This window comes from Halictus rubicundus, chromosome 11 (genome assembly GCF_050948215.1).
Source record: "Halictus rubicundus isolate RS-2024b chromosome 11, iyHalRubi1_principal, whole genome shotgun sequence".
In the NCBI taxonomy this organism is placed as follows: domain Eukaryota; kingdom Metazoa; phylum Arthropoda; class Insecta; order Hymenoptera; family Halictidae; genus Halictus; species Halictus rubicundus.
This window is the reverse complement of record NC_135159.1, coordinates 3295991-3321249: the sequence shown is the minus strand read 5'-3', so window position 1 is coordinate 3321249 and position 25259 is coordinate 3295991. Positions and strand designations below refer to the sequence as shown.

The following is a 25259-nucleotide window of genomic DNA, read 5'->3' as shown; positions in this document are numbered from 1 at the left end:
TTCAACAATTATGGAATAATCACCGGTAGATAATGTGTTGGGGGGGGGGGGAGGGACCTTGTGTAAATGGCCAGTTTTTCAAGAATTTTTCTTGAAAAATGTAATGCGAAAATTGATTTAAAATTTGAGATATCATTTATTAACGTTATAATGTAAACAAAAATATTTTTTATTAATTTTAAACGTTAATATCAATGATGCAATGGCGGCTTGAAAATGGCATCCTGGAAATGCGCTGTGCAGCGTACGGTGCTCAAAAATGATCTGAAACAAACAAATCAAAATGGAATCGTTAGTTTATGCAAATACGCACAACATGACTTTCTTCTTTGATTAAAATTTGCAAAATTGCAAAAATGGCGAAGTTTTAAAAATTAAGAAATCGGAGCTCGTCATGTTGTGACCAATTATTTGTAGAATATATATACCAAGTTTCGTAAAGATCGAGTAGTCAGTTTTTGAGGTACGTTACACGGCGTGCGAAATTTTGCGTTTGGAGAAAAATGCGTTTCAAGTTTGAATAACGTGGAAAACACGTTACGTGTTCGTATATCGTGAAAAAATCTGAATTTATTTTCACTTACCTCGGTTTTTTTGCTAATCTGCGATTTCAGGGCCATAGAATAGATCGTCCTCTTCCTCAAAAAGTTGTACTTCAGTTGTTTTTTCTTCTCGTCGAGAAGCACGAGCCTTTCCGACAAGAGTCCATCTACTTGTGTCGCTGCGTCCAATACAACCATTCACTTTATTTTGAAAATAACTTTTCTAACTTTTTTTTTATCGTATTCCCGAAGAAATTTCCTATGGATTTAAAAAAAAATTCTCAAAAATTTCATTTTACACAAGGTTCCCATTGAAGAGGGGACTCTAGATCGACGACACCCTAGATTAAGGATAATTATTTCTAGAGCGAGGATAGTTCCAGCCTAGCTCTACGCCTGAATGTCTACCACTGTTGTGTCTCGACAAAGCTCGAATTTGTCGCTGTAACGGGGTGAATCAGCGGTAAAAGTCCGCGAATCGCGCGCGTTCGTACAACAAGACGTTCGCGTAGGCAGCTTAAGCTCCCCTCGTCAAACTAAGGACGCCTAAACGGCACTCCAAGCGTATTTTGAAACAGTTACGATCTTCTCATGCTCTCTTTCTATCGTTCTCCTTCCCGAGCTTTACGGTTCCATTATCGTTCGGCTTCGCGCTGAAATCTCGCGAACGTTTCGTTTTACGATCCCCTGACGTCTACTCTCTGGTGCATCTTCCTCGAACGCGACACGTCTCCGCGATTCAATCTCGATTTCAACAAAAATTTCACGTTGAGAAGTACTGTGTAGCGCACGGTGAAATTTACACGAGCCGCATTCTTCTCTCGCCATTTAACACCTCGCACACCTAGTGCAAAATGAAACACGAAAACTTTGACAAATTTTTCACGTAAATGAGACAAATGAAATAAGATTTGTAAAAAAAATTTAATTATTATTATTTCAACACTTTGATCGCCAAACTAGAAACACCAAAAATTCCATAAAATCGAAGTAAGTTATTTACTGAAATAAAAATTGAAAAAAATTAAATGTATGATACCGAGTAGTCCTCTATCATTCCTGCACGTTACAGATCCTAATCAAATTTGGTATAATGAATATATCAACGTAATAATTCATTTTAAAACCTGCACAAGTAATTCCGTCACCCACATATGGGTGACGTGGCATTCAACGTGTTAATTTGTTTTAAATGAAATTTGAATTTTAAAATCTCCTGTTCGAAGCTCGATGAAATACATGAAAAAATCGTACGTCAATTTTTAAGGTGTCGTTGTACAAAGGAAGCTTCAAGCTTTAAATCTACGGTGGTTTCAGTCGCGAAACAAAATTTTAGAAAGTTTTTGGAGACGTTTCAATTTGCATAATTTTGTTAGGAAAAATGTTAGAATAAACTGAATTATGAAACTAGAGGCTACTAGCTTCAAAATAATAGCAAACTGTGTGTACGTATTACATTGTATGTAAGTTTCAAATGATATAAGAAATATACAGGGTGTCCCCAAAATGTTGTAACATTTTCGCAAAGGAAAAAGTTACTTAAAATGACCTCAGGAATCACTCCTTCCAAGGAACTGCAACATTTTTCTGACACCTTGTATAAAATCTATACAAACAAATCTGGGAACATACAAATCTAGATATATATAATAATATTGTATAAATATGTTGTTGATCGTCTTACGTCGAAGTCCATTATCACTGCGGACAAATAACAATCGACGACGATTGCGTCGACCGGGTAAAGGTGGGAGTCCACTGTATTTCGAGAAACATTGTCCTGTTTAGCGAAACACGTTCGCGGTTTCCGTTGATTCGCGAAAAAAAACGCGTCCCGAGCGGCCGCTTCAAAGACGAGCGTCCCCCGGAGCGATTTTTCCGGGGCTATATCAGATTTAGCCGGTTTTATCGAGGAAGTTTATGCGCCGGTCATTAGTCCGGGCGCGCATGGGGACCATTAATTCGCGGAGAAAATAATTTCTCGTGCAGTCGCGCCGGTCGCTTCGTTGGTTCGACGCGGAGAGAACGGTTCGCAACGGAGACAAAACGCGCGCCGTTTTACCGTGAATGGCCGATCGGGGACGCCATTTGTCGCCGCGCAAGAATGGTTCGGGCAGCTGCTGAAAAACGACGGTAATCTCGCCAAAAAATATACACTCGTTCCGCTGCCCTTGTATTAGTCCGCGCGAGCGCGGCGCTTACGTTTCTCCCTCTCTCTCTTTCCTTCCATTCTATTCGTGTTCGACGGAACAACCGATAAAAGTCGCGTTTTCCCGAGGTTCCTCTCCGCAGGCCCAGAGAATTATTCTACGGTTTTCCGCCGGTCGACGACGGCTTATCGAACCTCTCGCTTGTCCTCCCGGCTCGATAAAATTGAGTTTAATGGCGCGCGCGACTCGCCCCGCGGAAAGATAATCGATAACAGAACGCTCTGCGTCGCGCCGCGTTGCTCCGCGCCGCATCGGGAAAAATTGGCGCGTGTAGCAATTCGCTCGAGGGCTAACTGCGAGAGGGCACGCGGAATCCCGAAAAATAACCAAGTCGCCGATTCCGGAGACAGCAGGGGGACACTGAAACGCGAGAACGGCTGCGTAGAAACCGACTTCATCATTCATAGAAACGCCATAATGGACACGCCGAGAAAAACCGTCGGGCCTCCTGCAATATCGTCGCCGGAAGTGCATTTCAATCGGCTCAGGATTTCTTGCGAGCCCCATGAACCGATCGTGTCATAGCAGAAATTCGAAAAGCCAGATTTTCTAAATCGCCCAATCCCTCGATTCGAGCGATCGGCAATGTAAGGTAAACGTCCCAGTATCCGGACGCTTAAGGAACATCGGTACGGTATTTCTTTATTTAACATTTTGACTGCCAAACTAGAAACCTCAAAAATTCCATAAAATGAAACTAAGTTATTTAATGAAATAAAAATTGTCTGAAAGTTGTCATCCAAATTTCTTGCATTTTACAGATCCTAATCAAATTTGGTACAATGAATATATTAACGTAAAAATTCATTTTAAAACCTGGACATATAATTCCATCACCCACATATGGGTGATATGGCAGTCAACGAGTTAACGTGCAAAACCACCATAAAATTAAACAAGCTTTGTTTAATTTGGAAGCTAATACAATGTAATTACTAAAAGTTAGGACAGTCAAATATCCAAATCATGTTAGGCGTATTTATTGTAACGATTATACGAGAAGGTACACTGTCCCAGTTAGCGGACAGCCTAAGCGTGTATGTCCCAGTACCTCATTTACATTGTCCCATTAACCGAACACATAATATATACGACATTACCTGTTACCTCTTCCGATACAGCTTCAAAAGTTTGTTTCAATTGATCTTGTGCATATTTGTGTTTTTTCTTTTCTGCCATGCTTAACTTATAAAAGAAAAAAGATTAAGTTTAATTTTATATGAATCTAAAATTTTTAAGTTATGTACAAAATACTTACTGCTTACTTATACTGCGTATACTTACTTCAAGAATACACAGATGTCAGAAAGAAACGCTGTTTATTATAACTTACTATATAACAATTAAATCCTCAATATTCTCACATGAAAACTTTACTACGTGCAGCCACGTGCTGATCGGTGAATTACTGGTACAACACAACGGTCCCCTACTGGTACATCGAGGAAACTGTCCCAATATGTAAATCTTATAATTTTATAGTAAAAACATTAATTTTCTTGCACCTTCGAATATTTGGTTTACATATTAGAATACATTTATTTCATTAATTCATTCTCTTAACATAAAATATCAGATGTAGTAAAATATAGTGATTTCTCTATGTATGTCGCCAAGGCCTCGACGATAAACGTCGCGGAATTATCCCCACTACCGCGGGGTATATCCCGTGAAGGGCTGCGAAGCTCGAGAGGCCTTGGACGCCGAGGAGTGTAAACATAACACGGCTCGGATATGTCGCCTGCAAGACTCATGTTGCTGACATATATCGAGAATTCACTGTATTCCCTTAATAAAGTAGCGAGATGTCTATAGTAAAAGCTTAAGAAATTCTTCAAGATTTGGAAATTCTTCAAGATCGATACGACACGTTTCTAAATAATAATGTGCAACTAATAAGTTTTAATTTTACATAATGATTATTTTAATTTATATTAAAGCGCGTTTCCACTTCATGCTCCCAATTTTTATTTTTAATCACATCAACAAGTAAGGTAAAGAATAAATAAAATTTGTACTACTGTCTGGATAGCAGGACATGGTCAGCCACTGGGACGTTCACCTTATAGAAATCTGTAAAATTTCGTTGTGGTAGGATTCGAATAGGAAACGTGATTGTTCAATGTTCGAAGCAAGGTCTCCAATTGGCGTTCCTTCGTTGGAGTTAGGGTCCGGCGCAGACAACATTAAGAACTCCGCAGCGAGAAGGGACAGGCCATAATCAGCCTGTAACGAAGACAACAAGGACTTCCTGCGTGCTTACGAAGTACACGGGTCGCCGGTAGTGCCGCTCTTACGGTACATATACACGGTGTCCAGGAAAAGGGAAGAGGGCTCGATTAGCCTCGAGGCATCTGCCGCGGACTTCCTGCCTCGTTAACAGTCCCTTCTCAGTCAGAAATTCCTGTTGCTTCATTGTCTCTCGCGGGGGCTTCCACGGCGACCTAATCTCGGCTGCTCGAAACGCTTTCGGGGCACCTTTCCGAACGCTTTTTCAGAGGAACCTAAGACATTCAGGAAGATCTAGTACGTTCAGAAAAAGCAAATCAAAAAGAAAAAGAAATCTACATAATCTTACCACAGGTTGTCCGCATGATTCTTTCGGTACAAGTCCCTTCACAGCCAACTGGGACCTTTCACGCGTAACCAGGGTCTCTCAGACGTAACCGGTGACCTTTTAAAGAACCTAACCAGGTTCTTTCAAGCAAGCCTAACCCAAGCCGGGATCGCAGAAGCTGCGGCGAGCAGGGTCAGTTTTCCAATCAGCGGAGGCGGCGGCGTCGGCACAGAAAGAAAAGTAGAGGTGTCTGGCCGTCGTCGACCGGATATTAGCTCCGCGGGGCGTCGCGGCGTTTCTAACGGCGTGTTTTGTTCGCGTCGGGAGAGCTTTAAAAAATGAGAAAAAAAGCGCGTCGGTTCGGCAAACACCGTTCGAACTTCAAACGATTCTGTGCTGGCCTGGTCCGCGACTCGACTCTACGGGACGCGACGCGACGCGAGCGAAAAGCAAATCAGAGTCACTGCCCCTTCGATGTTCCGAAGCCTATACACCGGGTGTCCGCGAAATACCTTGTCACCGGGAAAATTGCACCGCGGCAGAGCCGACCGGTGACGGTGTTCCATATTCAGCACACACAGGGTTCCTCTATACTGGCCGTGTTCGATTCCATTTCCATAACTTTCCATGGACGATGGGCGAGAGCGCGCGCGCGCGCGATTTTCGACCTTAAATGCAAACTCGATTCTCTCTGTCTGCGAGTCTGGCGCAGAGTAAAGGGAGGGGGGTAAAGGGGGAGGCGTATAGAAAAGCTTCGGTCCACCCTTCATTTGCAAAAGAAACGAGGATTCTAATAAAAAGGCCGGGCTCATAACGGTACCGCGCGGCGGCTCGCGGCAGGAAAAGTGGCGGGTTTTATATTCAGCCGCGCCCGCGCCCAGAGAAAGTCCGTAAACTCGTAATTAGAATCGGCTGGCTAATTCGATTCACTCTAGGAGGAGTGGGGAGAGGACGCCGGGCAGCGGCAGCTCCTCAAAGCATCGCGATGCCTCGGAACGCGAATGCACGCCGATCCACGAAATTCAGAATAAATTTATTAGCACGCGCGCCGAGGGCTCGCGCTCTCTTTCAGCCGCTCGTCGCTCCTGCATACCGGGTCTCCCGTAATCCTCAGTGTAGCGGCCAGCTTGGGACATCTGGTTATGGCATGGGTATTGCTTTACGCTCTTGGAACGTGACTTTGGGGATTTTTAGAAATTAGGTACGCAGTGGCATTGTCACCGTTTTAGCTAATTTCCCAATCGTGTCCGTTCCCAAGGCGTAGAGCTAGCACTTGTACACTGCACGAAGTTTCTATAAAGCCACCTACATTTTGGTGTATTACTAAAAAATATAGAGAAATTTGTTACTTTTCAAATATCTATAACATTGTATACTGACTACTGAGTAGAGATATATACGCCACTCTCTCACAAATGTTTACGTCTTCAATTTATTTACATTTTCGTCGATGGCCGCGGAACGGGAGTGCGAAATTTCTATAAAGCCACTTAGTTTGTGCTTAGATTTTGTGTGGATAACACGTGAGTCTCGGCAAAGAAACTTTAATTGTAATTCAGATGTGCGTATTTATACTAAAATTGATTTTTAAATTCATAAAAATTGTATATACATTATATTTGTATTTATTTTTATTAGAATGCCACGAGGCAAGTTGTTGACCAGTGCAGAGAAGGCATCCATTGATGCTTATAAAGATATGGGGTGTTCTAATCGATCAATTGGGAAAAAAATTAATGGATCGCGTAGTTTAATAGATAGTTATATAAATTTGGGCGAAGAATATGGTAAGAAACACCCTACAGGTGGAAATAAAAAATTGACAAGAAGACAATATTCATTATTGATGAGGCTGGCAGCAAGGAAAACAAAAAGTGCAGCACAACTCCGAACTGTACTACAACTACCAATAACAACGAGGCGTGTGCAGCAAATTTTAAAAAGTTCAGAGCGATTTAAATGGAAAACAATGCTCCAGAAACCAGCACTCAAAGAACGACACAACAAGCTCGTCTCGAATTTCCACAAAGACATATGTCCTGGACAGAAGAATGGAACAATATAATTTTCTCCCATGAGAAAAAATTTAACTTAGATGGGCCAGATGGTCACAAGTACTACTGGCACGATTTAAGAAAAGATCCTAACGTAGCAATGAGTCGTAACTTCGGTGCAGGCTCATTAATGATTTGGGCTGCATTCAGAGCCAATAAAAAACCCTAACCTGTCGAATTAACCACAAAATGAATTCGTCACAATACACGGCGCTGTTGGAGATAGTCTTAATACCATTCACTGAAGAATTTGAGACTGATAATTTCATTTTTCAACAGGATAACGCCTCAGTTCATGTATCAAGAGAAACAAAGGAGTGGTTAGACAGCAGAAATATCGGGGTTTTGACATGGCCAGCTTGTTCACCAGATTTAAACCCAATTGAGAACCTTTGGGGAATACTTGCAAGAAAAGTATATGGCAATTGTAAACAGTACAACTCTGTTTCTGAGTTATGGACTGCAGTGAACGAAGCGTGGACATCGATCGAAGCAGAAACTCTTCGTGCTTTGATTGCATCAATGCCTAATCGAATATTCGACGTTATTCGAAAAAATGGCAATTATACTAAGTATTAATTTCGAAATTTAGAAGAAATTTTTGTTAATATTGATGTTATCTACTTAAAAAACGTTTGGCTTTATGGAAATTTCGCAGTTCAATTTTTGTTAAACTATATAATTTTACGTTTTTTTTTATAAATGAAGAATATATCTATGACTGCAAACATGTATATGGTTTCTTTTATTAATACAAAAATGCTATGATGCATCAGCTTCTTATTACTATGACATAGTTATAAGATTTCACCCAAAAATCAGGCGGCTTTATGGAAATTTCGGGCAGTGTATCTAGTTTTCTAGGCCCATGCCATAAATCTGCCAGAGGTCCCATCCTGCCCTTCTTTAGCTTTGCGCTAGACGATTGCCAGACGCCCTGGGTTTTTCCCAGGCTCTGGCAACTCTTCACCCTAAGCAAGTGGTTGATGGCACTTGGTTCATCAGGATGGCCTTGGGGCCATCAGGATGTTCCTCGGTCCCATCTCCCACTTTCCAACCCAATTGGTCCTTGTCCTGGCCAATCCGGGGATGTTTCTTATCATCTAAGGAAGGGAGGAAAATCCCGAAGTAGAGGGAGGATCTACCTTTACGTGGATTTTTTTCTCGATCCTCCCAGTTAATTCGATTCCAAGCAAGTTAGGGAAAAGATCGTTCTCTAGTTCTTTCCTTGTACACTGCTTCTCAACTGTGCTTTGTTCCGGTTCAATATCTATTGTAAATACAGTCCACTTTTTTAGTTTGTTATATTTAATTTCCTTTTTTTTACGAGAGGGAAATTCCTCACCCGAATAAGTCGACACTTCACGTGTAAATCCACATCTAAGGCTCGAACCTCATTGCGATAACCACGAGCAATTAACACCCAGGTCACCGAACTCGTTGTTCCAAAAAAGAACGAGCGTTCAGATCTAAACAAGAAGCCGCTCTGCCACGTGTTAGGTTTTGCTGACAGGGTGAGACCACCCGATTTAACTAGATTTCCTGAAAGTGTTAGTTCTTCCCAAAGTCTTGGATCGAGTTAGGATGGAGTCGATTACGTTCTCGGAAGAGTTCGAGCCAGTTAACGAACTCGAGCAGTCGCGTCTACTAAATTATTTCGTGTCGGTACACATCTCGATACGGCCCGGCGAATCTCGGCTGTTGTCTCGGTCCCGTTTGTCTCCTCGCGAGAGATCCTCGACTTGCCGGATCGATCTCCCGTTGAGATTGATCTCGCAGAACCGGGAAGGGGTCCGTTGATCCGCGGACGTAGCACCGAGGATCTTGGTGGCCGGGTTCCCACGCTCTCGTTGCCCTTTCAATCAACCTAATTACGGTTCGATCGAGTTCAGGTCCACGACGACGTCTCCCGTTGATCTGGCGACAACACCAACGGTCTTCCACTGTGTCGAGGATCGCGAGATCCCATGGATCCACGGGGTGTTCGATTTCTCGGTGATAACCGACTCCGAAACAAGCTGCATTTAATTCGCACGGGACAATGGCGTCCCCTGAATATCCGAGCAGGCACGTAGCGAAAGGCCCGACTCCCACGTGCATCCTCCTACCCTTGGATAGTCTCCCATGGATATCGATGTACCCTTTCTTTCTCTCTCTCTCTCTCTCTCTCTCTCTCTCTCTCTCTTTCTCATTCTCTCTCTCTCTCTCCCTCTCCTCCCGCAATCCGGGAAAGGATATCGTTTCTATTCCAGTGCCTATTAACGCTTCAACGGGCTTGCGCGCACGGTTCGCTGGAAAATTTGTCGCGTCTATCGGCGACGCTACCTACGGAAACAAACGTACTTGTTGCTTGCGCGGAGTGTACGCCGATCGAGCCAGCGATTTTCACGGTGCTCGTTTTCGGTCCGTCGGCCGCGAAAATCGACTCGACGTTTTCATTTACCCCGCGAACCGCGAACTATTCCCCACGGACCGGTTTCCTAATCCGAGCCGAGTCTTTCGGAAAATCTGACCCGATCTCAGTCTTTCAGACTGTTATGCCGCAGGAAGGGGTAGATGAAGAGTATCCTCGAATAAACTCCAAACTCTTCCAGCACAACTTAGGTTTATTTGGGAATAGGTCGCCAAGCAAGAATACAAGCGATTTTGTACACGACGAATAACTTTGTAACAAACGAGTCGACTGACGGGCTACTTGTAACTTCTTCTCTGTCTGTCTCTGTCCGCGCCCTTTCGCAGGGCCTTATATAAGAGTACAACTATGGAAGTTTGGTGGGGATGGATGACACTAGCCCTTAGAGATAGGGAATGACGTGGAGGTCGGAGTTTTCGCAGGGTTGGACTTTAACATGAAATCTCTGTACCGGTGAGTAATTTTGCCTTAGTCTAGTAGATGAGAAAGCCCGTGAGTTCTGACTCATCTATTTGTCTGACTTATCTATAGAGAATAGATAAGTCCGGTAGTCTCGCATAACAAGACAACCTAAGCCAAGCCTTCCGAAAAACCGTAACACTAAACCTACCGACGTTTCTTGTTATACCTATTCCTATCGTGCGTGGTGAAAATTACCGGTTCTTAAAAACAAAGTTATTGTTAACACATCTTGCGCGGGCACTTTGCCGCCAAAGTCGTACCGTGTTGCATTCATTCTTGCAACGCATGTCTATCCGATTTTATTGTAAAAACATCACAAAAACAACATCGATAACAATAATCCATCAATAATCCGTGAAAAACGACTTTAGTCGCTTCCCGCGCAAGATGTGTTAATATAATTGAACGTAGATAATAGTCAACTTGTTGCTGAATGAATTAGTAGATGAACAGCTTCCATAAAATGACGATACAAATTTATTTTCATGTAATTTCAATTATATAAAAAATACTGTCCACCTTTGCGGTTTGGATATATTTGCCATGAAACGTGCGTAACTTGATAGCATTTCATTCAATAAGGCAGCTCATTTATTTTGCGTTTGTCATGCCACATTGAGAATAGCCTTTCTTGTATACTGATTTTTTATGTTTAGAAGAGCTATTAAAATAGAAGAGCTATTTAAATACCATATTATGTCGTGCGGTCAAATTGACCGGCCGCGGTAGGTAGGACAGGTTAAAAATATTTCTAAAAAGAAATCTAAGGGCCTACGAATGTAGCGCTCTTCGAACCATTTATCTTTCCCTTTTGATATTTTTTCGTAAATACATTAATAACTGAGTTATGACCTGAAACAATTGCATGAATCACCCTGCATATGTACTAAGTTCACCGTTTCAAGTTTTTACATTAACACTAAACCTACCACATGCAACATGATCACATCACTATTTATCTTTGCGACCTTTCTTGAAGTATGTATACAATATATTTTCTATTATTTATTTCTCGTTTTATTTACTTTTTTTCCAAGAATTATTTGTAGCCTATCCTACCTACCGCGGCCGGTCAATTTGACCGCACGAGATAATATGGTATTTAAATAGCTCTTCGAAACCTAAACAAACAGTATAAAAGGAAGGCTATTCTCAATGTGGTATTGCCAACTCAAAATAAATGAGCCGCTTTATTTAATGAAACGCTATCAAGTTACGCACATTTCGTGACAAATACATCGAAACCGCAAAGATGGACGACGCAGTACAATTTTGTAAATCGAGGAGAGAGCATCGCATTATTTTTTATATAATTGAAATCGTATAAAAATAAATTTGTATCGTCATTGTAAGGAAGGTGTTCACCTACTAATTCATTCAGCAACAAATTGACTATTATCTACGTTCAATAATATTAACAATAACTGTTTTTTTAAAGGACCGGTCATTTTGACCGCGAATGGTAGGAATATACAAGAAGTGTCGGTAGGTTTAGTGTTAATGTTCCTTCATTCACTGAGGCTGTGTTTCATGATAAGAACAACTCCATTCCTATCATATCCTCAAACAGAAGGTCCCCAGTCTAATTATTACGCACACAAGATTTTCCGATCCCGTGGGGGAGAGAACTGTTCGGCTGTGTTTTTTAACGAGTGACAGAAACGTCCGCAGCAATTCGAATTAGGAAGCAGCGAGGCAAAGCCATGCAGGGGTTCTTGGGAATCACGGGCCGAGGAACGGGTTCGTTTTCACGTTGCCGAATCGACGCTGGCATCGTCAGAAGCTCGGCTCCCACTTGTTCGGTCTAGAGGAACCCCTTGATCGATCATCCCCTGGTTCACGCCGTCCCTCGTACTGGCTCGCGTCCCCTGTCATCATCGTCCCGTTGCGGAGGAGATAGATTCTCGAAGAAACTAGGGTCGAGAGCGGACGGACAACGAAGAGCAACTCCTCGTCCCACTCCTCTTCCGCATCGCTTCGCCTCGCCCCGACCCGCCTCGCCTCGCCTCGCCTCGCCTCGCCTCGCCTCGTCTCGTCTCGAGCGAGTCAAAACACCCTCGGGCCACAGAACCCGTCAACCCCTTTCTCCCTCTTTCTCCCCCTCTGCCTCTCGCACCCTCTGGTACCCTGTGGCACCCTCTGGCACCCTCTGGCACCCTGTGGCACCCAGTGGCCCCCGTCTTTCTCTCTCTGTCGCCCCTCCCGTGCCCTCGACCGACGCTCGTGTCGTCTCTTTCATCGTTTCCACGTGTGAGTCGCGTGCATGGACGGGTCGGAGCGTGGATTATATCGGCACATGCGCTCTGAGCGACGGTCGCGCGTCGCCGGAAAAGCGGATATAGCCGGCGGCCGTGTCAAAACTATTCCGCTCGAGCCGACAGTTTAGTACGGCGTGGTTCTCCCTCGCGGACGCTCCGTCTCTCGAGGTTGTTCCTCTTGGTCTACGTTTCTCGCGACGCGGTTAACCCGAACCACGTCCAGTTCACTTGTTCTTCTTCTTCTTCTTCTTCCTCTTCTTCTTCGACTGAGTTCTTCTGTGCTCTCGCGAAAGTCAGCAGAAGACAGACCCGGTGAACAAGTCGATACAACTAGGATACCTAAGACACCGCACTATCCAGGCTCTAGCAGAAGAACCGCGCCGCTGGTCGCGCCACAAACTTCATCAGCAGCAAGGTAAACACGCTCTGCGTATTCTAGCCGGAAACGTCGCGTCGACACGGGTGGAGCCTTTCTTGCCAAAAATCCATGTAGAATCTCGAGGCAAATTTTAGTTGGTCCGGAAGATACCGACGAGAAACTTCTTCTCATGAAATCTAGCTTAAGGTTCGCGGGAAACGTAGATTGGCTGCAACGTACGTTGGATGAAACAGCTTTCAAGAAAATCTCACCCCGACAGAGACTTTCAGACAAACCTAAAAAAAAAGATTGAAATAGCTTGCAGAGAAAAACCTAACCTAGACGGAATTCTTCAGAGAGTCCAATCTTGCACTGAAACCGAATCAGAACCATTCGAAGTAAAGTCTAGCCCTGTCGGTAGCTTTCAGAGACACCTAATCCAGTCTGTGCCCTTTAGAGGAAAGTCTAACCCTGTCGGTAGCTTTCAGAGGAATATAATCCAGTCTGTGCCCTTTAGAGGAAAGCCTGACTCATTCGGGTCTTTCAGAGAAACCTAATCCAGTCCTTGCCCTTTAGAGGAAAGTCTAACCCTGTCGGTAGCTTTCAGAGGAACCTAATCCAGTGCGTGCCCTTTAGAGGAAAGTCTAACCCTGTCGGTAGCTTTCAGAGGAACCTAATCCAGTGCGTGCCCTTTAGAGGAAAGTCTAACCCTGTCGGTAGCTTTCAGAGGAACCTAATCCAATCCGTGCCCTTTAGAGGAATGCCTGACCAAGTTAGGGTCTTTCAGAAGAACCTAATCCAGTGCGTGCCCTTTAGAGGAAAGCCTGACCCAGTCGGTAGCTTTTAGAGGAATCTAATCCAGTCCGTGCCCTTTAGAGGAAAGTCTAACCCTATCGGTAGCTTTCAGAGGAATATAATCCAGTCTGTGCCCTTTAGAGGAAAGCCTGACCCATTCGGGTCTTTCAGAGGAATCTAATCCAGTCTGTGCCCTTTAGAAGAAAGCCTGACCAAGTTAGGGTCTTTCAGAAGAACCTAATCCAGTGCGTGCCCTTTAGAGGAAAGCCTGACCCAGTCGGTAGCTTTCAGAGAAACCTAATCCAGTCCGTGCCCTTTAGAGGAAAGTCTGACCAAATTAGGATCTTTCAGAGAAACCTGATTCACTCAGAGCGTTGCAGAGTAAAGCCTTGCTGCCCTAGCATTTCACAAAGGTCTAATACAGCCCTAATCTTGCAAGATGCTGAAACTCATGCTGAACCTTGCAGGTACAGCAACCGACAGTCTCAGAGGCGTCGAGCTTGATCAAAATTTGACGGAGCAGCTGTAGCAAAGTTTCGACGGATGCGCTCTCTCGTGTAGCAGCAGAATTTGGAGCGTGAGCCGCGCGCGTTGTTTACGGATTAGTCTGCGAGTGTCGGCGCGTCGAATCGATATTTCGAACTGTCATTAACATACGAGTAATTGGTATTGCTCGATAAAACCGCGCGGCTCTGTTCGACGGATCGAATCGAACCGAACCGAACCGAACCGAACCGAACTGAATCCAATGGAATCGGCAATACGGTTATTTTCGACGTATAAATCCGTCGAACTCCTCTCCCTCCGCGGTGGTGTCCACTCGCCGGCCACGCTGATTGTGTTTCGGCGCAACGCTCTCGTGTTCGTTCCCGGCCAGGTTTTGTACGTGATTTTCTTCGGCCGTGATAAGCTGATCCGCCCCCGCCACTCGTTTATTAGCATACGATAATTGGCAGGCTGTCCGCTTCCCCGGTTTTCCGCGCTTTCCCGGCTTTTCCAGGCTTTCCATTTCCCGTCGACACACGCGCACATCGAGATAGGGAGAGAGAGAGAGAAAGAGAGAGAGAGAGAAAATCGGCGCGTAACCCGAACCCGTTTCCCTCACAGCAGATTTCCGTTCCGCGGTTTTTCATATTTTCCACCGGTTCCAGCCGGCCGGTTTTCATTTCCACCGGTTTTCTCGCTTTCCTGCACGTGCTCTCTCTCTCTCTCTCTCTCTCTATCGTTCTCTTTCTGTCTCTGTGCTTTCTGCTCTCCGTGCTTTTCGTACTGCTACCTCGTTCTCTCTGTAACCTGCAACTACAAAGAGTAACCCGAGCTCTCTCGCGGAGCGTTGCAACAATTAAACCGACACACGTTGCTCCCGGAGATAGCAGCCCGCTGGACAAAACTATATTTTCGTGTTTATCGGCTGCAAATTGAATTCAAGAGAATTGGCACGACTCTTTTCAACGGGCTCTCCATTTGCCCCGACAGAGGAACACGGTTACAAGAACGACCAGTGGAATGTTTCTAGATCGTTTTGCGAACCCTTGGATCCAACGACGACGCTTTCAATTCACCACTAAATACAATTTGCTCGTTTGCACACAGAGAATATTAAAATCGCCATGTCTCTAGTCACTGTTCAGCGATTAAATTGAACGAACGAAGTGTTACATAACGAACACCAGAAAGAGTAATGGGTCTACCAGATATGTCTTCGAAAAATTAAACAGTATTAATTTCATAGTTGCGAAGAAGGTTTCATCGGCGACCTCGTTTTAAAATATTTTTGTACGTTTCGATGCTCGGTTATGAATTTTTTTCTTTACACGTGACGGATGTTCCGAGTGAGGGGAGGTTAGAAATCGAGCGCGCGAACTACGTGTCGCGAATGGGGAATTAACGTCCGCGCGTTCAACGGGGTCCGTTGACTGTGTCCCCGTTCAATCTGAATGCGAATTCGTCGGGCGAAAAGACCGGTTCGAAAACGCCGCCAAGCCCCGGACAACGGGACGGTTGAATGATATTCACGATTGAAAGGAGTTCCGGTGTGTCCCCGTGTAACCGAGCAGCGTGGAACTCGCGAAAACGAATCGCGAATATAAACGGACGGCGGCGCACAGAAAGAGAGAGAGAGAGAGAGAGAGACAGGAAGAACGAAAGAAAGAGAGACGCTCTCCACTCGAATCGCGCGCCCGCGAGCAAAGAGAGTCGCGCTCTTTGAGACCCGTTCCACACCTACTCGAAAGCCTCGAAGGCTTTGCACAGTCCGTGCTGTATGAAACTCTTGCTCGACGCTCGGTTTCCCGCGCTTTCCTCCTCTGTCGCGCCGTTCGTTTCTATTCCGCGGCTTTTCCTCGCGACAAGCGCTTTCGCTTTCGCCTAATCGTATTTCCGAAAACTCTGCAATTAATTTTCAACCTCGGACCCTTCTCTGTCGGGCTCCGTGAGAAAATCTAACGAGGAACATCGTTCGAAGTAGTAGAAAACCTTTCTAGTCGCACCGCGCGTGCGTGATATCCAATATGGCGGCACGTTTGCGTTATATTCGCTCATCTCGCAACTTTCAATGCAATTTGTAGACAGACGAGTGGCCCTAGCCTCTGAAACATGATAGATTCTGCTTCTCCTCGAGTGAACAATTATTGGTAGAATCCTTTTCTTTGTTAAACATATTTTAAAATGTTTATTTCCAAAGGTGAAGTGTTTCTGCGGTGTAGAGTCCTTATTGCGTATCGATTTAGGATGCGTACCGTTGGCTTACAGTAGAAATTACACGGTTTCCCCGGCCGTAAATTGAAATTGCAGTCTCCTCGAAGCGTCCAGAGGAAATTCTCGAAACGCCGCCGAGGAGGTAAATCGAATTAAGACACGGAGAAGGCGCGCGCTTGTCCGGACGAATTTCTGTCGGACGGGTTCGTTCTATGGTGCTCGTTTTGCAACCGGAGAGGCCTTGTCCTCGGTCTCCCCGGCAGTTTCGCCCGAGAGCATGTCGAGCGAATCGCGATAAAGCACCCTCGACACGTCTCGTCGCCGAACAAAAGGGTTGCTGCCGGGACCGTTCTTCCCCCAGCATCTACCGGTATTTTTCCGACTTCCGCTTCTGTTTCTCCCCGTGGTTTGTCACTCCGGAAAACCGAAATCGAAGGTCAACTGGCTCGCCCGCTCGTTAAATCGACGGGTCTCGAGCACCCTTCGCGTGCTGCGCTTCACGAGCAAAATATAACTTCACCGGCCACTGTATTTTTATTCTGGAGAATTGCAGTGGACACCAGATGATTCTAGAGGAGTTTAGAAGATTCTGGAGAACTCTAGACGATGCTATAGGATTTTAGAGAATTCTGGGAGTTTCTATAAGATCGTAGGGAGTCTACGTAATTATAAGGTTGGGGAAAAAGAAATCCATTACTTTTACGTTAACTTCAAGACTTTATTTAACATGTTTCGGATCGTCCGATTGGGGTCAAATATGCACCGTTTTGTTCTATAATTTGTTGCCATTTTAAAGGTAGTTTCATAATGCCTCTCTCATAGAAGTCTTGGTCCCTATTGGCGAAAAACTCTAGTAAATGATTTTCACAATCTTCTCTTGGTGCCAATTTCTTATCACTAAGGAAGTTTTGCAGTGCAAGAAAAAGATGGTAATCGCTTGGTGCCAGGTCCGGACTATTATATGGTGGATGCATCAATCGCCTAGCTTCAAACGGTCCAGTTGTTGACAAAAAAAAAATAAAATAAAAAAAAATACCTGAACGGAATCGACGAAACCAAAATTGCACGTAATTGGCTGTTACAGTATCGGCACCATAAACATCATACACAATCTTAGCCGCCTGGTTTGCATTTTCGCCTTTATCAAAGAAAAACTGTAAAATGTACCGAATTTTCTCTTTGTTGACTTCAATTTTTAACACCCTGTAACTCACAACTGAATGGACCAAACAAAAAACAGCAAATAGAATTTTTTTAGTGCGAAATGTCACCTTTCCAACGAGCATAAATCTGAAATTGTTTGATCGATACTTTACGAGATATCGATCATTACAGCCATCTACCGGAAAAATAATGGATTTCTTTTTCCCCAACCTAATATTGTAGAAGATTCTAGAGAATTCTGGTGGTTTCGGTTAGCGTTTATTAAAGCAGTGGAATGTTGCAATATCGCGTGTACAGTGTTGAAGATATTAACAGTTGTGTACATGTAACTAAACATTTTGTGTTACAATGTGGGTTTACTTCTTAACGTGACGACGCGCTGGGTTGACTGACTGTTAGCGACTGACTTCAGTCCTCGCTTTTTCTTTTCTGTAAGGGTCGCTTATACCTAAGGGCTGTAAACCGCCTAAGGTTATGGAAGTGGCAATCGTTGCACACCAACAGTTTCTACTCGGGTCTAGGACAAAAATGGTGGATGGAACAGCTGAACACGGGGTCCAGCAGAGTTCTAATTTCGCGGCCGGATCTGTCAGCTGTCTCGACGAGCTGCCATGCTCTCCTGTTAAATATTCAAAGGGCACATGCTGGTTCGATCAAGACAAGAATTCCGAGGGTTCGCTAGTGTATCTACGTACCGTATAGTGGTCGGCTGGCGCGGCCGAGGTCGCGGCGACCGTTGCGATCGATTATCGCGTGCGAACCGACCTTACATCGGGACAGAAGGTTTCTCGGAAACCGTGTCTCTGGTTCACCAGGTCGTATTTATTGTTCCCAGCGGAATTGGATTGCGGCAAATTGCTGTTCTCGAGCGAGCGAACGCCTTCGAGAACGCTTCTGCACGGTTTCTCTTTAACCCCTTTCCGAGCGAATTACAAGCCCCGGCGTGTCACGGCCGAAAACAGACCCGACGAGTCCCCTTTAACACGGATTGTCTCTTTCAGTAACACGGAAAAGATCCCTTTCGTCGGTTGCTTTCAATCCTTGCGGTCCTTCAAACAAGAATCACCAGAGAACTTACACCGGCGCCTAGAATCACAGAAAAGAAAAATTGTTCTAGTCTAATTGCACCTTGGAGAAGGAAAATGTCTGCAAATATTACGCAGTGGAATTTATTCCGTTAACTATTAATTTAGGAACTGTCAGCACAGGGCCACAAGTTAGCCGAAAGATCAACGAGCAGCTACTGCGATGAATGTTTCAGCAGCATCGTGTCTGTTCCGCTCGCGAACGATATTGTTATCGTTTAACCCTAGATTACTAACCTTTCGTACAAATGAAGATAGGAAATATGAATTTTGTGATACCGGATACCACCAACTGTACCGTATATTCGTTATCGAATGCAACTGATTGATACATCCCATTTATTCATCAAGTAATTCTATAAAAATAGTTTCCCTCTTAATACGACTGCAGAATATCTTAGTAGACTCAACGAGGCACGATCGGTCGTGAATTCAAAATTAGAAGCAATCTCAACAGTAGCTGGAATACGTTCGATCTCTCTGATCCACGAGAAAGATACAGCGAAAATTTCCAGCTTGAGAAAAGCACTGGGAGGATGAACCGAATGCATGGAGAGAGACAATACTGCGGAATCGGTTGAAAGAATTTCCTGGCTTCGTGGAAATTCGGTTTGAAATGAAACTTGACCGTTCTTTCTGGTTTTTCGATGCTCTGGAGCAAACAGCGAGAGAGAGAGAGGAGAGAGAGGGAGAGAGAGCGAAGGGTCATTGGGGAGAGCCCAGTGGATTTATTAGAGTTCGGCCGCGGAATCTCCGTGAGATCGTTCTTGAAGATCGAAACGCGGTTTCCCAGGTGCGCTGTGCTCACATCGATCGCGGGCCCGACCAATTTCCCGTCGAAAACAGTCAGTCATAATTTTCGCGGACGTTTAATCAACCCGTGTTCCGCGCTCTTTTTCTCTCCACCTCGCTCGTAATTCATCGCCGAGGCTATTTACTTTTGCTCTTCCCGTTGTTCGCCGCTCGTCCCGCTCCTTTTCATCCGTGACACTCGTTCCGATTTCCACGGAACGATATCCGAGGCAATAATATACACCGAGAGAACGAAAGAGACAGAAAGAGAGCACGCTCGAATGCTCGATAAATCGCCATAGCGCCGCGTTGCTCTGGAAAAGACAAAATTGCCGAAGCGTTTTCACATTCTCGGTCAATGGCCCGGCTATGAAGGATTCGCGGCACTCGCCTCTGTCGTTCCATTTTTACCGGAATATTCAGAATACTGGCCATTTTAGCTCGTTATGGAGACGTTAAACCTGTTTCTGGAACCATCGCGAAGTTTGTTCGGTCTCTAAATGACTCTGAGCTTGGAGAAGCTCTGAAATTACCAGGCTTCAACTTGACTCGGAGAAATTTAAATTGCTCCAACTTGACTCGAGTCAACCCAGTTCCAACTCGGATCAAGTTTGACGGGTTCAAAATTGACTCATAGGAAGTTTAAGGCCGTTTCAACTTGACTCGAGCCACGTTTAATCCGCTTCAACTTGGTCGAACGAAGTTTAATCCGTTTCAATTTGGTTTTAGTTAAGTTTAATCGGTTTCCATTTGACTCGAGTTAAATTTAATCCATTTCAATTTCATTCGGGTCAAGTTTAATCCGTTTCAACTTGACTCGAGCCAAGTTTAATCCGTTTCGATTTGACTCGAGTCTAGTCTAATCGGTTTCAACTTGAATCGAGAGAAGTTTTAACCCGCTTCAACTTGACTCGAGCCAAATTTAACCCATTTTAACTTGACTCACCTCAAGTTTAATCCGTTTCAATTGGATTCGAATGAAGTTTAATCCGTTCCAACTTGAGCCACGCCAAGTTTCACCCGTTTCAATTTGATTCGAGTCAAGTTTAATCGGTTTCAACTTGACTCGAGCCAAGTTTAATCAGATTCGGTTTGATTCGAGTCTAGTCTAATCGGTTTCAACTTGAATCGAGAGAAGTTTAACCCGCTTCAACTTGACTTGAGTCAAGTTTAATCCGTTTCAATGTGATCCGAATCACGTTTAATCCGTTCCAACTTGACTCGAGCCAAGTTTAATCGGTTTCAACTTGAATCGACCCAAATTTAACCCATTTTAACTTGACTCAATTCAAGTTTAATCCGTTTCAATTGGATTCGAATGAAGTTTAATCCGTTACAACTTGAGCCACGCCAAGTTTCACCCGTTTCAATTTGATTCGAGTCAAGTCTAATCGGTTTCAACTTGACTCGAATAAAGCTTAACCTGTTTTAACTTGACTCAAGTCAAGTTTAATCCGTTTCAATTTGATTAGAATCAAGTTTAACCCGTTCCAAATTGACTCAAGCGATGTTTAACCCGTTTTAATTTGATTGTAGTCAAGTTAAATAGCTTTCAACTTGAGCCAAGCCAAGTTTATCCCGTTTCAATTTGATTCGAGTCAAGTTTAATCGTTTCAACTTAACTCGAATCAAGTTTCACCCGCTTTAACTTGAATCAAGTCAAGCTTAATCCATTTCAATTGGATTCGAATCAAGTTTAACCCGTTCCAACTTGGCTCAGCCAAGTTTAACCAGTTTTAATTTGATTGGGGTCAAGTTTAATAGATGTCAACTTGACTTGAGTCAAGTGTAATCGGTTTCAACTTGACTCGAGTCGAGTTTAATCTGTTTCAACTTGACTCGAGTCGAGTTTAATCCGTTACAATTGGATTCGAGTAAAACTTACTAGGTCTGCTAGGGTGGCTAGACCTGGACAACTTGATTCATGTTAAGTTTAGTGTGTTCCAACTTGACTCGAGTCGAGTTTAATCCGTTACAATTGGATTCGAGTAAAACTTACTAGGTCTGCTAATGTGGCTAAACCTGGCCAACTTGATTCATGTTAAGTTTAGTGTGTTCCAACTTGACTCGAATGAAATCCAGCCAGTTCCAGCGTGACTAACCATCGGTGTTCGTTTGTTGCAGACCGAGTCACTGCCCACGTGTCCCATGAAGTCGACGGATGTGACTAGGCGCGGGGAGCGATCATCGACAGTGATCATCGACTCTCGATCAGCCGACCACAGTTTCGGCTGGTGGTCCAGGTGAATCGAGACCGGAATAGACTGCCGCCAGAATCGAGAGCCAGGCTGCTCCTCCAGCCGTCGCACAATGTACAAGATCCTGAGACGCGGCTCGAGCCGCGTCTTCGTCGTGTGCGCCGTTCTTTTGACTCTTCTGCTCTGCCTGTACTACGTCAGCCAGGCGCAGACACCGTCCCAAGGCCCGTCCGCGGCGATCATCAACGAGGAGCTCAGGTACGATCGCGGGCCGACCTCGATCACACCTGACTACGTCGAGTCTCCAGATTCCAAGGTCTCCCTGGACACCTGTCCCATCATCGTGCCCAGGAACGTCGACATCGACACCCAGCAGGAGTTCGAGACCTTCGACTTCCAGGTGAGTCACTCCTCATTCGATTTTTTCCTGGATCAATGAAACGAGATTCCAAATGGCATTTCCAGCATTAGATGGTGCAATACTTGGCCATAATTTTTTAATTTTTTCATATAAAAAGTATAGGAATCTCCCAAGATAGTCAAAGTTCAATTCAACTTATATCGCGAGCAGTTTCAAGGAGTAGTGCGAGTCTCTCCTCGATATTACTGCATTGCGAATCAACTGACCGCTAGAACAATGATAAGAATGGTTTTTGATTGGTGTTAGGGTTTTCTTGAACAAGGGTTGTCGATGTCCTTGACGGAGGATTCTGGGAAACTGGGTCAAGCCGGAGGAACGAAGACGTTCGCGATCGAAATTGTGGTACGGGGACGAGCGGCCGGCAATTATCGGCGAGTCCCGGGCTCTCCACTAATTCCCATGCATAATCGATTGGAATATTTATGCCGTCGATGCTTTGAGCGTCGGACCGGCGCGGAAATAGCTCAAAGACGTCGCTCGTTCCGGCGGCGTCGCGTCATTAGCCGGTAAACTTTCCTTTCTTCGATCCCCCGGGAGTCGGCGGACTTTGTCGATTTAATGGACGCGCTCTTGCCTCACCCCCGTTTAATAAGGGATTTTTCTCTTCTGGCGGCGTCGTTCGGTCGAAAATAATTTACCAGTTTGTCCTCGAGCCTCGAAACTTGTCCAACTATCTCGAGACCGGGGACTTATGGCTGCGGAGAATGGCACTCGAGCGAAAGAGGCTCTCCTCGTCGATCGAAGAAATGCAATCTTCTATTCTACTCACTCGAGTCAACTTCACTTCGTTTCAACTTGACACGGGTCAATTTACGTCGTTTAAACTTGGCTAAGGTCAAGTTTGATTCGACTCGACTTGACTCAGATCAAGTTTGATTCGACTCGACTTGACTCAAATCAAGTTTGATTCGGCTCAACATGACTCAAAACAACGTTCAAGCTGTTCCGATTTGACCCGGATCAAGTTTAGCCTATTCGAGGTCGACTCGGATCAAGTTTCCCCCCTCTTCTAGCTTGACTGTGATCAAGTTTAACCATTTCCAACTCGCCTAAAAGCCCTGAAATCGTTGGCACAGTAATACCGACCGTCGCCAGCGACAGCTAATGGATTCCTCGTTAGAGACGAAGCTGGTCGAGCGTAACTCCCCGGAATTAGGTAGACGAGTGTTTGCATTGGCGTGCTAAATAATTTTCGAGGCCGTGTCTGGGGGGAAAGTGCAGAGACAGCGGTTCGCCGAGGCGACTCAATTAAACGGGGACCTCCGGCGAGCCTGTAATTCGTTTTAATTGCAATTGCTGCCGGCCGAGTGCACGCGACCCGCGGACGTCGTTTGGTTTGCGATCGATCAAGGGGGCACACGTTCTATGGGGGGTGGGGGTAGATAAGGGGGTAGAGAAAAAGAATTGACGTCGACACGCTCTCTCTCTCTCTCTCTTTCTCTCTCTGTGTCGGTGCGGTCTTCTTCTCGTGTTTGCCGAACAGAAAAGTAAAATATTCTTGGCGACGATGCTGGTCCACACGTAGCTACTGGAGTCACGTACGAACAAGAGGGAACACGGGAGGGAACACGAGAGCCGTATCGATTTTCCGCGGGGAATCGAGGGTACTCGAGCTCCGTCCCCCGGGGGCAGAACGGAAGTCGAAAGTCGAAAGTCGCGGCCGAACGATCACGGAACCCGAAACAGGCCGCGAGGACTACCGCAAGCTCGAATAGGCTACACTTAATCTCAGTCAAGCTCGTATTTTGGTGATCCACTATTTTGAAGCGCCCTGTAGATTGGAAGAAATATTACAACGTTCTCGGGGACGCAGTATGGAGGCCATAAAGATTTTTTCTCATCTTTTCAAAACTCGATTGTACGTCGATAGTTGGAGGGCCCACGGTTCTGAATCGGCCTGTAGCATGGCGGAACCGTCGTCAGGCAGTATTTCACGGGCAAATTCGTTGTTTCCCGTCGCGAAGCGTCGGGTCGCCGAGGTTTCGAGCGCGTCGCGTGTCGCCGAGGGTGGCTTCGAAGGGGTTCGAGGGGGTTGAAGGGGCTCCCGGTGTCTGCGAGGCTCACTACCTAGCAATCTCGACCCCCTTACCACCCCTCTCGCCACCCTGTTCCCCCTCTCTGCTCGACGAAGAGACCACGTTTCGCAATTTGCTTAAGCAAACCTTTCTGGAAATTCATATCCGTCGTCGGCTCGTCTGGTCGTCGTCGTCTTCTTCTTCTACTTCTTCTTCCTCTTCTTGCTCGGGCACCCTCGAAACCGTTCCCGTGTTCGTTCCCCTCTCCCTTCACCCTTCACCCTGCAGATAGAGCTCTGGCTATCGCAAGCCCCCCTCCAGACCCCTTTTGGCGGCGGGCCAATTACTTTTGGATTTTCCCGGCTGCCAAATCTCCCGCTTTTTAATCCCCCCCCCCCTCTCCTCTCTGTTTAACTTCGAAGGGCTCGGATCAGGGAAATCGCCGGGTCACGCCGACCCTAACGTTGATATCTCCTACAGGCCGATTCAAAAATAGTCGAGTAAGGTAAACCTTTAGCTTAATTGTTAATGTAATTAAAAATAAAAATTAATAGCATAAAGTAGAAACACTTATTAATATAAATTAAAGTAATCATTATATAAAATTAAAACTTATTAGTTACAAATTATTATTTTGAAACATGTGTCGTATCGATAACAAATCTTGAAGAATTTCTTAAGCTTTTACTATAGACATTTCGCTAATTTATTAAGGAAAAGAGTGAATTCTCGATACAAGTCAACAACACGGATCTTAGGCAGCGTCGTTTATCGTCCAGGAGACATACCCGAGCCGTGTTATGTTTACACTCCTCAGCGTCCAAGGCCTCTCGAGCTTCGCGGCCCTTCACGGGGTATACCCCGCGGTAGTGGGGATAATTCCGTGACGTTTATCGTCGAGGCCTTGGCGACATACATAGAGAAATCACTGTATTTCGCTATATCTGATATTCTATGTTACGAGAGTGAATTAATGAGATAAATATACTCTAATATGTGAACCAAATATTCGAACGTGCAAGAAAATTAATGTTTTTACTATACAATTATAAGATTTACATGAGCTTTCATGTGGAAATATTGAGGATTTAATTATGCTATATAGTAAGTTATAATAAATAGTGTTTATTTCTGACATCTGTGTATTCTTGAAGTACTTAAAGTACATGAAAGAGTGAAAGATTTTCGTTTCATCTTTGAGCACGTATTTCGGTACAAAACGTTATTTAGTCTAGCTT

The 25259-nt window shown here is 44.9% G+C and overlaps 1 protein-coding gene across 4 annotated transcripts in view; it reads left to right on the top strand.

The window, feature by feature from the left end:
- Window positions 1-25259, top strand: part of Alpha-man-iib (alpha-Mannosidase class II b) — a 152725-nt gene that overhangs the window by 46107 nt on the left and 81359 nt on the right. For 3 of the 4 annotated variants that reach the window (XM_076797281.1, XM_076797284.1, XM_076797285.1), the window contains one exon: window positions 21512-21985. In XM_076797281.1, coding sequence (XP_076653396.1) covers window positions 21698-21985 — 288 coding nt within the window. In that variant the 5' untranslated portion in view covers window positions 21512-21697. Of the gene's footprint in view, window positions 1-12503; window positions 12912-21511; window positions 21986-25259 lie in introns of those variants that run through there. The other variant, XM_076797282.1, reaches the window with a different exon arrangement.